The sequence below is a fragment of the Heptranchias perlo genome, chromosome 18 (assembly GCF_035084215.1).
Source record: "Heptranchias perlo isolate sHepPer1 chromosome 18, sHepPer1.hap1, whole genome shotgun sequence".
In the NCBI taxonomy this organism is placed as follows: Eukaryota; Metazoa; Chordata; class Chondrichthyes; order Hexanchiformes; family Hexanchidae; genus Heptranchias; species Heptranchias perlo.
The window spans coordinates 14,279,656-14,292,269 of NC_090342.1; the positions used below are offsets into that span (position 1 = coordinate 14,279,656).

Consider the following 12,614-nt stretch of genomic DNA (forward strand, 5'->3'; position numbering starts at 1 on the left):
ATCTAATTCTAATTCCATTTGGTTGTAGCGTGTACCTTGCAAAAGAAAGTTCAAACTAGACTCACATATGGACAAGCTCCTTCTCCCCCTCCTGCTCCTTCTCCCCCTCCTGCTCCTTCTCCCCCTCCTGCTCCTTCTCGTCCTCCTGCTCAACCTCCTCCTGATGTCTGTAATTAAGGATAGGGTGACTGAACACCTCGAGAATTTTCAGTTAATCAGAGAGAGCCAGCATGGATTTGTGAAAGGTAGGTTGTGCCTGACAAACCTGATTGAATTTTTTGAAGAGGACTGGAGTACAAGGGCGCAGAAGTTATGCTGCAGCTACACAAAACCCTGGTTAGACCGTACCTGGAGTACTGTGAGCAGTTCTGGGCACCGCAACTTTGGAAGGACATATTGGCCTTGGAGGGAGTGCAGCGTAGGTTTACTAGAATGATACCCGGACTTCAAGGGTTAAGTTATGAGGAGAGATTACACAAATTGGGGTTGTATTCTCTAGAGTTTCGAAGGTTAAGGGGTGATCTGATTGAAGTTTATAAGATATTAAGGGGAACAGATAGGGTCGATAGAGAGAAACTATTTCCACTGGTTGGGGATTTTAGGAGTAGGGGGCACAGTCTAAAAATTAGAGCCAGACCTTTCAGGAGCGAGATTAGAAAACATTTCTACACACAAAGGGTTGTAGAAGTTTGGAACTCTCTTCCGCAAATGGCAATTGATACTAGCTCAATTGCTAAATTTAAATCTGAGATAGATAGCTTTTTGGAAACCAAAGGTATTAAGGGATATGGGCCAAAGGCAGGTATATGGGGCCCGATTTTACCAGGGGTGCGGGTTCTCGGTGAAATTAGTGGGTTGCCTGTGCAATCGTAGCAGGCAACACACTAATTGGATCCACTTACCTGCTCCTCCGGGTTCCCCGATGCTGATCTGCGCGTCGGGCAGGCTGCGCATGCGCAGTAAGATCTGTCAGCTGGAGGCGTTCTATTTAAAGGGGCAGTCCTCCACTGACAGATGCTGCCACAAACAGCAAAAATTACAGCATGGAGCAGCCCAAGGGGAAGGCTGCTCCCAGTTTAATGATGCCTCACCCCAGGTATCATCAGATGGGGTGAGGAGGAGGGGGAGGACAGAGATCTTCTGTCACTAGGATTAAGAAAAGGAGATACTGCCTTATTTCCGCAGGCAACACATGGGGCTCGAATTTAGCAGGCCTGCGGGTTCCCAGCGGGTGGTCCTCCGGGAGCGTCGAAAACGCGGACGGCGAAATTAGTGGGTTGCCCACGCGATCGTAGCAGGCAACACACTAATAGGAATCAATTACCTGCTCCTCCGGGGTCCACGGCGCTGGCCTGCGCGTCGGTCGGGCTGCGCATGCGCAGTACGATCTGTCAGCTGGAGGCTCTCTAGTTAAAGGGGCAGTCCTCCACTGACAGATGCTGCAACCAATGGGACAAATTGCAGGATGGAGCAGCCCAGGGGGAAGGCTGCTCCCAGTTTAATGATGCCTCACCCCAGGTATCATCAGATGGGGTGAGGAGGAGGGGGAGGACAGAGATCTTCCAGAGATCTTCCCCCCCCCGGCGGGCGGGAGGAAGCAGCCTGCCTCTGCCACCAAGAAGGCCTGGCTCGAGGTGGCAGAGGGGGTCACCTGCGCCACCAACATATCGCCCACCTGCATACAGTGCAGGAGGCGCTCCAATGACCTCAGTAGGTCAGCCACAGTGAGAACACGTAGTCTTTCCCCTACACTCCGTCTGCCACAACACTGCCCCCACCCCACAACTCCTTCGGCACTGCCAACACTACTCTGTCACATCACCCCTCATACCCACTCAAACCTCATCCTCATCTTACCTGCACCTACTCACCTCACGAGTACTCACCCCGCCACTACCACGCAACCCAACCCTCATACAATCTCATGGCTCTATCCCATACTCACCCTCTCGTGCATCTCTTTCACGGCCAGCCTCACTCAACCTGCCACCACCTGTGCTGCAGCCACAGGGCATGCATCACATATGTGCAGTAGGCAGCGTAAGGCAAACGTGTCGTGAGCATGAAAGGGATGCACAAGGGTGTTTGAGGGTTTGTCATGGTTCTTACTTCTATTGAATTAAAGAACAACTCACATCACACATTATATTGGCACCACTACTGCCATGTCTTCGCGAATCCTGTCCGGTTTGTGCAATAATGCCCGCTCCTGGGTATCCCTATGAGGACCCACCACTGATGCCACCCAGCGTGTCACTGCAGAGTGGGTGTAGGTGTATTTGCAGGGCTCTTCTGCGCAGACGATTGAGAGACATCGGGGATGTCCCCGGTTGCAGCCTGGAAGGCTGTGGAGCAGAAGTTCGGGAGGGCAGTGGTGACTTTGACAGCGACAGGTAAGAAGATGGTGCTTGGGCCAGCCAGGAGCAGCTCGGCATGAAAGAGGCTGCAGGTGTCCACGACTACATGTCGACTGACTCTGAGCCTCCGTGTGCACTGCTGCTCAGAGAGGTCCAGGAGGCTGAGCCTTGGTCTGTGGAACGTGTGGCGAGGGTAGTGCCCTCTGCGATGCATCTCTCTCTGCGGTAGCCCTCCCTCCTGCTGTACAGGTGGATGTGTCACAGCACTCTGTTGTGGAGCTCCACGTGTCAGAGGTGGACGGGGTGGATGGCGAGGCTGGTGATGCTGTTCGCCCTCCGAGGAGGTCATGACTGCAGCTACGGCGGCCCCCATCCGCAAGATGTACATCTGAGGGGGTCCGCAAGGTAGGTACATGTCTCCGGACCCCGGGGTAAGTGTGCAGGTTGGTGACTTCGACCATCAGGAGGAGGGTGGTGGAGGCCAAACTTTGTCCCAAGTGACAGAGCGGCCTCCTGCAATGGGTGAGGGTCTCCCCCCCCCCCCCCCCCCACCTGTCAAATGGACCTTTGCAGCTGCACCAGGCTGACGGCTGCAACACGTCCATTTCAACTGGGAGTGTTTCCCCCAGTGTGTGAAACAGTTCCATGTTTATCCAAAATCACACACAGTCCCTTATTCAGGTCAGTTAATGACCTGAACAAGCAAAGTAAATACACTCAAGTGGCATCCCGCTGGCTTTAATTGCCTGCGGGATTCCCACCAGCGGGGGCTGCGCACGCACCCCCGCACAGAACCCGGAAGTGGGCAAGTGGGCGGGATCGAGGCGCGATCCGGTCCCGCTCCGGGATTTTGCGATTTTCGGGCCCCCCCCCGCCGAGAACACACTCGATAGTGGGTGCTAAAATCGGGCCCATGGAGTTAAATCACAGATCAGCCATGATCTTATCAAATGGCGAAGCAGGCACGAGGGGCTGAATGGCCTACTCCTGTTCCTATGTTCCTAAGCTTTCCCGTCCCATTCACTTTGTATTAGGCAAACCAGCTTCTTACTATATTGTCAGAGGATTTTCCTATGCAGGATGGAGCTTCTGTTCACAGCAGACCCATCACTGTAAATTTCTCCTACTTGCCTTTATCACTGGGAATATGGAAGAAACAAATTTTGTGTATGATGTTGATGAAGATTTAAATTCCTGTCAGAACAGTGGCAAAGGATTCCCCTGCACTGTGTGAAAATGCAGCTGCAGACTTAGAATTATAGAATCATACAGCACAGAAGGAGGCCATTCGGCCCGTTGTGCCTGAGCCAGCTCTCTGAAAGAACTATCTAATTAGTCCCACTCCCCTACTTTTTCCCCATAGCCCTGCCAATTTTTCCTTTTCAAATATATATCCAATTCCCTTTTGAAACTTACTAATTAATTTACTTCCACCGTCCTTTCAGGCAGTGTATTCCAGATCATGACAACTTGCTGCGTAAAAAATGTTCATATCATCTCCCCTCTGGTTCTTATAAGGTTACTTTGCCAATTACCTTAAATCTGTGTCTTCTGGTTACCGACTCTCCTGCCAGTGGAAACAGTTTCTCCTTATTTACTCTATCAAAACCCTTCCTTTAACACTTGTGTTCTGAGATTTAAAAAAAAATGTTAAATGAATTTCCAGCAGCAAATATTACATTACAATTAAACTACCTTACGCCCCAGTGAAAATAAAAACATCATTTAAGAGGCCTGCACTCTTCCATCTCATAATTTGACGTGTAGTAAATCTACTCTCTATGGGTAAGACTGAGTCCAGAGGAGTAACAACTTCATGCAGTATTCGTCAGTGCACTGAGTGAATGTGACAGGTGAGCAGGATTGCACTCAAGTCTTGATAGCATGAGTCATAAATCTGTTTTAAAATAAAACGATTTTATTAGCTTTAATCTAATATAAGAATAATTTGCTTACACTTTTAGCTATCATGAAGACTTCAAGATTATCACAAATGGATTGATGTTTCGAGAACTAATGCTCAGTATCCAAAGGTTCACAATTTTAGTTCAGCCTCCCAAATTTAAATGTTAAACACCCACAGTATTCTTTATTTGCTCCAGTTAATGTTGGAGGCTGCATCCTGAAAGTCACAGCACTGTTAAAATAAAATCTGTGTGAAACAATTACAGTGCTTTAAGTGGGAGATCGTGCAATGCATTTTCCTGTTGGAGTTTGGTATTGGGTTTAACAGCAATATGCAAGCTATAAGGAGCCAGAGTTCAAAATAAAATATTCTAGATATATATTCATTTCATGCAAATAAAAATTCATTCCCTAATGTTTTTGAATTAGGTGGATTTTTTTTCACCACTTACTAATGATTCTGCATCCACTCTTTCCACCTGAAATGATTTTAAACACATTTACCATTTTTTTCCCCACAGAACTGGACTCATTGCCATTTAAAAAACAATTTGGAAGAAGTTACAATAATTGCAATTTCTTAAACAGAATAAAATCTTCTTTTTGCTTTCTATCACCAAGAATACACAGTCTGCGCAGTAAACCCGCTGCCACCTGATTTAACTATTTCCACAGAGCGCTGACAAATATGCCAGGCTTTATGTGATGCAGTAGCATCTTATTGGAAGCCATGGCTGGCATGCAGTGGCTGGCCTGTCCTCCCAGTGCGTAAGTAGCTCAAGGTAATTCATTCTCAGATGTGCCCTCTCCCACTGGGGAAATCAATTAGGCTTTGATTGGTAGATTCCTCTGATGGCATGGCCAAGATTGGGAATTTTGCTTATGAGAGATGGACTCACATCCTTCTACCCAGTGTCAAAGTTGATGATGCATGATATTTATGCGTTTTATTGTCTCCCAATCACTTGAGCTGTAAACATCCTGTGGCCAAGGAGGAGGCAGTCGTTCAGTCCCGAGGTCTCTGCTAATAATTGCCCTTGGGGAAAATCTTTTTTCCCCTCTATCTTCCCTTCTGCTTGGACCTCGCACATCAGTAGAGTTGAGATTAGGAACTCAACAGTGCAAGGAATCAAATCTGTGTCCCCAGTATTGTGGTGCCCCAAACACTGCATGGCCATTCCGTTTTTTTAAAAATGTAAACAAGACCACTTGGGAGGTGAGGACTGTAACAATTATTACTTGATTTAAAAAAAGTCTAGCAATTCATTTTGTAGTCATTCATATTTACAGGACCTCTCCATGGATTCCTGCATGAATGAACTGGATTAATTAGGACAAGGGAACGCACTCAGTTTCACTGAGTTTAGAGTCTATTTACATGCCAATTCTTTAAAAAAAAATTCTTCAATAAATGTTCACACTGATTTCCTTGCCCAACATCATTCCAGCATGTCCACTCATCAAAATGAATGGATAAAGAGCTCCTTTTGAATAAATGAATATCTACAAAGCCATTTCTTTTTGTTGAAATGGGACACATCTTGGGATAGATATTTCCTATAAAGTACTTAACCCTATTTAACAGTATTCTATTAACAAACCTCCAGAATGATAATCCTGGTGATTTGTTTTTTCCTTTTGGTACAAAAATGTCAGTGTAGTCCTCAAAGTCTTGAGTGTAGTTTCTCTCTTGTTTCTCCCCTGTTAATCCATGCCCACTCCAACTTCATCTCAGCCATGAGACCGACCTGCTGCTCCCTGGCCTTCATGCTAGCTAACACTGTAAATAGTTCCCTTGCCTCAAGCACCATCACACTCCCTCTCAAAACCATTATCAACCCCAATCTCAAAAAAGTCACCCTTGATCATTCTGTCCTCGTTAACTACCATCCTATTTTCAACCTCCTATTCCACTCCAAAGTCCTTGAATTTATAGTCACCTCCAAGATCTGTAACCATCTCTACCGCAACTCCCTGTTTGAATTTGTGCAATCAGCTTTCTACCCCTCCCACTACACCAAAACAGCCCTTACCAAACTTATAAAAGCCATTCAATGACCGATGAATTGCTCTTTGCTGTTGGGCTGGTTATAAACCACTAAATAGCCACCAAACTTATATAAGAGCAAGCCATTGAATGATGCTTATATTAAATGTGTTTATCATGTTATGACAGTAAATTATAGATTGAACATTTTTTTTTTCGAATCTGTCAGCTTATCCGTGTGTAGCATGCATGACAAGTTGAAATAGTGAAAGAGCTTCATAAGAAATGTCACTCGCGCCTCAAAAATGCATTTGTAATTATACTTTGATAAATGAAAGATCCAGATAAAATATTGATAGTGATCATTCCGCATTTGCAATTTTTACCCAGTGATTCATTTTCTTTAAAAAAAAATTGAAAAATGTATATTAAATAATTATAAGTTATCTTGCAAATGGCATTTTTAAATGAAGCATTTCAATTTCAGATGTCTACAGAAACAAGGCACCATAATGTGCAGTGTCCATTAATGGCCTCATTTAAATAAGGCTGCTTTTATAAATGCAGGGCAGTCGTTGAAACGTTTGCTGTCTCCTTTTCCTAGTGTCAGTATTTTTAGGCTTCACCCTTTCCCATATAGATATTCTAGTAATTTCCATCAGCTTTACTGACTTCTCTTGTGTTTGAGAAACCTTTCAGCCTGTCCGGGAAAGGTTTCGGTATCGACATTTTTTTCTATGGGGTATTATTAATTTGTAACACCTGTCAAATATACAACTCATCAAATCCTCTGAAGTATATAAATCAGGTCTCATTGGATGCCATACTTCTCTGACAAGTGGACCTGACTGAATAGTGCTGGAGGGATTGATCATTTTATAAAACAAATTCTTATCCTGGGGAAGGGTTAGGGGTACAGTTAGTAGTTTGAAGTTTATACACACCAGTCAAACCACTGTTGCTTCCCCCCTGTTCCTCTTCAGCCAAGAGCTTACCCTCCTCATATTCACCAATTCTTTTAGGGCTGCATCCCATTCCTGGCCTTGTTTCCCTTCTCTGACAGGAGCTTGATATTGAACACCCTTTAGGCTCCTGGAGGAGCCCATAGTTGTCACCTTCTTCATGGCCAATATTCCTTGGAGAGGGTGCAGAGGAGATTTACCAGAATGATACCAGCGATGAGGGATTTCAGTTGTGTGGAGAGATTTGAGAAGCTGGTATTGTAGAACAGAGAAGGTATGAGAGAGGTTTAATAGAGGTGTTCAAAATTATGAGGGATTTTGAGAGACTAAATAAGGAGAAACTGTTTCCACTGGCAGGAGGGTCAGTAACCAGAGGATACAGATTTAAGATAATTGGCAAAAGAACCAGAGGGGAGATGAGGAGACATTTTTTTTTAACGCAGTGAGTTTTTATGATCTGGAATGCTCTACCTGAAAGGGTGGTGCAAGCAAATTCAATAGTAACTTTCAAAAGGGAATTGGATATTTCCTTGAAAAGGAAAAAATTGTAAGGCGATGGGGAAAGGATAGGGGAGTGGGATTAATTAGACAGCTCTTTCATAAAGCCGGCAAAGGCACAATGGGCCGAATGGACTCCTTCAGCGCTGTATGATTCCATGCTTATTCTGACACAAACTTTCTGACTGAACAGACGGCTTTGGCCAGTTGTGGAGCCCTGTTGTTGCTTTGCACTGGTGTTAGTACCATTGTGGCAGCTCCAGTTGTGTGGGACCATGGTGCCAGCAAATACCTACATCAAATGTACTTTAATACACCCATTAATATAGGGATTGGGATGGGCATGGGGGAGGTAGCAGTAGGTTAAAAGTGAATGTCCTAGCAAATGCAAACATGTCTTTGCAAAGTGTCTTGCCCTCCTTAGAAGTAATGGCCTTCAGAGTAATTTTTTTTTCCAAAAATATACTTTATTCATAAAATTTGCAGCAGTTCATACAATACAGTTCTCATATCACATTCCAAACATACACAATATCGATTATGCAATTTGCAGGTTACATCAAGTACAGTTCAATGAAACACCTTGGACATCATTACAGTTCATGACACTCTAGGGTGCCTTCATTGCATCACAATCAATACAGGTGATTCATTACAGATTCATTGCAGATTTATTGCGGGTACATTACATCAATTTTGAATTTTACATTCTGCCCGAGGGGGTTTTTCCCTGATTGCAGCCCCTCGGTATACAATGGCGAGAAGGCTCTAAACGGTTGCCTTTCCCCACAGAGCCTTTGCGGCGGCCGCACCCATCCTCAGTGCGTCCCTCAGCACGTAGTCCTGGACCTTGGAATAATTAGCACTGCTGGTCAGGAGCTTTGCTGCATGCTATTGAAAAATAGAAATTTGCTTGAAAAAGAACAAATTCTGAAACAGGAAACACATTATGCAGAGTCTAGATAAGACCTTTATAAAACCTGATCCTGGAGTATTCCTTTTAAAAGAGCATTATGTAGCTGGAAATGTAATTTCGGAGACCATTTGGGTAGGTGAGGGGTTGCATATAATATTTTTAATTTCTTGTAGCTGTTCCCATAAATCTCCACTTTTCTCCCCTCAATGCAGCTCGCTAGAGAGCTATCACTTTGGAACTGCTAGGCTGATGTTAAGTGCTAGTGCTGTCAGTGAGTGGCTCTTACTGTGGTCGACTGAGTTGGAGGCTGATCTCAGGGCTGTCAGCCATGTAAAAATTTAGCGCCCGCCAAACATTGTTGTGTACTCGATGTGTCATAGCTTTTCATTCCATTTTCTGCATTCTCCCCACATTTTCAATTTACCCTTTTACTGTAAGGTTGCAGCTTTTCCGTCATCTGTCATATTTACATGATTTTGGCTTTCTATCCTCTACATCATATTTTATTGCTGAAAGAATTTCCTCTGGTTTTACTGCATTTTGAACAAACATCAACATTCCTTGCAAGGCATTTTCACAATATCCCAATTTCAAATGATCATTTTGAAAGTGTCCACATCATCTCGGTAGGATCTTGGAACCTGCTGTCCACTGAACTACCCAACTGTTTGGCTTGTGAAAGAAACACATTGTTAGGAATACATATTTGCAGGCAGCAGGTTTATAACTGCTGAGCAGTTTCTTTCTCTTATTTAACATCTTTTTAATTTCCTCCTTCAATCTTCTGCTTCCATCAGTCTCGATTTTCAAATTCTTTTTTAATCCAATTACCCTTATTTCTTTGTTGAATGTTTACATTCTCCATTTCATTTTCTGCCCTATTTAAAATTCCTCTTAGATGCTTAATAATTCAACTTTCCCCCAAGGTTTCTGATTTTCATTTTCTTAGTTTCAATTATTAATAGTTTTTATTTTTGTACAATGCTCGAGTTTTCACCATAGAATAAATCCAGACATTAAGAACATTATTGACAGAGGAAAGCTTTTTAGCAGATCATCTCCAGTTAGCTTCCCTACAACCAAGCCCTGCATAATAGTATTCTTATCTATCTCGTGCTTTAATTTCAGATGAGTTCAAATACCTTGGCAACCCAGTTTAAGCTATTACCCGATAGAGGCGTATCCTGCTTATCAAATTTAATGATCATCACTGGGCACAGCAGTCACAGTGTTGTTGATACTAAAACTTTTCCATTATTGCCTGGTCATTTATAAAAACGTTTAACCTTTAGAGCCAGCATGTTGCTGAACCTCTATTTCCCTGGACTGAATGGTTTTGTTTATTTTCAGCTCACTGTGAGGCTAAAATATTACAATAATTAAGCTAGTCGAGCATTAGAAATACCATTATTGATGTATTAACCCTAAACTAGAAAACACCTAAAATACAAGACGGGATTTGAACTCCCTCTGCCTACTGGAAACTGGGCGGAATGGGAGTTAAAATACAAGATGCACGCTTAACACTCATTTCCTGCCCCATGGCTATTTCAACATTGCTGTTTTCTAGGGTGGCTGAGGCACCAGCCTGATTCAGGCGGAAGCCTCATTAATATATGCAAATCGGGGTCCTCTCACATAAATAGGACTCCGGTGCTTTGGTAACTGCCGACTGAGTAGGGTGCCCACTGCAGGTGCCCTGCGCGGTAAAACCTGGCAGACCCACCCAGTGGTGTGGGGCCAGGAAGAGCAGGAGTGTTCCTCCAGGCCCCACTTGGAAAGTTTGGGCCGCTGCTTTCCTGGACTCCTCCCACCTTCCCCCTTAAGTGTTTATATTGTGAAGCAGCTGTTCTTTAATTGCGGGACATCTGGACTCATCCAAAAAAATAACTTTAAAAAAGGAGCACATCAAACCAAATGCATTTGACTGAACAAATATATCTTAATTATGGACACTCATCTTTTATTAAAATCATTTGGGTCTTCCACGGTGTGCTTCTAAGTAGGTGACAACATGCACGCTTAATTGTTTGAAAAGTAATTATAGGTTTGCGATTTAATTGAAAAACTAATTCTAGATCCTTACCTACCCATATGCTTTAATGAATGAATCAATCTGTTGTTTGTTGCGAGAATAATTACTGGGAATGCAATGCTGAAAATTCTTTGGTGTCTTCATCAGCATTCTGTGAAGATGGCTGCAGGAACGGAGGCACCTGCATCGCTCCCAAAGTCTGTGTATGTCCACAAGGGTTCACAGGACAACTTTGTGAAACAGGTAAGCACAGGAGCTGTTTCATGCAGCATTGCTTCCATGCTAAATATCATCACATGAACACTTTTATTCCAGACAGGCACAATAAAAAATGGTGTTGCACTTGTGCATGTGTCTCACCCCTCAAGGTTCCTAAATCATATAATCCTGCATCAAGCTATGACCTATACATTAGAATTTATAGTATTCTCCAGCTACATTGCAGTTCAGTTTATACATAAATATGATTACGAGAAGCAAGTGAAGTTCTTAAATTGCAAAAAATTCCATACAATTGCACCACAAGACTTTACATTTGCAACCCATACAGTCATGATCAGTGAGAGATTTCAGTGCCCAAAATTAATTGAAACAGGGCCAATCCATCAACCACCTCATTACTACAACGTGGTCCATTGTGATTTAACCAGTCGCTGAGGTGTACCCGTGACTGACTGGTAATAGAGTGCTGGCAGAGTACAGCCTGATTATACTGCCAGTTCTGACATAAACTGAATGTGATTCCTCCAAAATTTATACTGAGCTTTGGCCATGTTGATGCTGCAGGAGTTATTAAATGTCCTGCCTGCTCTATCCACTGACAGTTTCCCCGAGGCTGAATCTGGTTAGAGATTCTCCTCATGTTACCCCGACATGGATTCAGATTTATGCAGCCCAGATCTGCATTGAGGTCAACAGGTTGGAGGCTTTAATCCACCGGGAGGTCAGAGTAAATCCCTTTACATTGTTCAGACTTCACTTTTCGGAGCAGCTCAGCTGGAAATGCACAAGGAATGAACGTCAGTCACTGTAACGTAAACAGGGCTTTAGGGATCCGCTTAACACAGCAAAAAGCAGTCAGGAGCCACAGAAAACCATAGTTGAGGTTGATAAGAATTGAAGTTATGTTTTACTTGGGCAGTGTGGTCATTACTGGCTATGAGAATCTCACCGTCAGCCTGAGCAAACTCAATGTTGATGATGCCTAAATACCTATAATAGTTAAACAAAATCATATTACTTTTGCAGTATCCTTTTACCACATTTAAACTAAAATAAACTACCAGCTAATTCCACTGGAAATGATAAACACTCCCAAGAATAGCGTTAATCTAATTACCAACCTATGATCACTATATCTCAACGGACAGCAGATGATAATGAACATTGCACATGTTAAACAGAATGCTGAATGCAAAAGATAATTGTTGAAAAACGCCTGAAGAAACTTAATCAGTCATTTATTTGTTCATTTTCCTCATTTAAAAATATAACCACCTCCCTTATAAAATTTAATTTAAACTAAATCAGGCAATATTACATGAAGTAAGCAGAGTTTTTCTTTGCAATTTGAGCCGGGCTCAATTATTGACAATAGTGCAATTTCCAGTTTACAGCAGAACTGAATTTCTGAATCACTACATGGGAGGTTAGGGTTGAGGTGTAACCAGATTTATTTGAATGCGATCTCTTTGGACAGGTTCTGTTAGATCTGAATTTTTTATATTATGAATGTCCCAGTTCATATTTTGTTTTTCCAGTGTTTTTTTTTTAAGTTCCTCTTTCTATCACTCCAACCACAGAGTATGAGGAGGAAATTTGCTCCCAAGTCTTTGCCAATGTCACTCCTCACCTGGTGCTTAGAAAAGTTGCACAAATGGCTCATGACAAGATTGTTTTTGATTTTTTTCCCCCCTTCCTTGGAGAGAAGCAGCTGGCTTCCATTTGCCTTCGA

At 43.2% G+C, this 12,614-nt stretch overlaps 1 protein-coding gene across 1 annotated transcript in view; it reads left to right on the plus strand.

Moving 5' to 3' along the window:
* The window catches only part of LOC137334605 (protein kinase C-binding protein NELL2-like), a 169,715-nt gene that overhangs the window by 102,584 nt on the left and 54,517 nt on the right, over positions 1–12,614 (plus strand). The window contains exon 15 of the mRNA XM_067999417.1: positions 10,808–10,903. Within this exon, the coding sequence (XP_067855518.1) occupies positions 10,808–10,903 (96 nt within the window). The remainder of the gene's footprint in view (positions 1–10,807; positions 10,904–12,614) is intronic.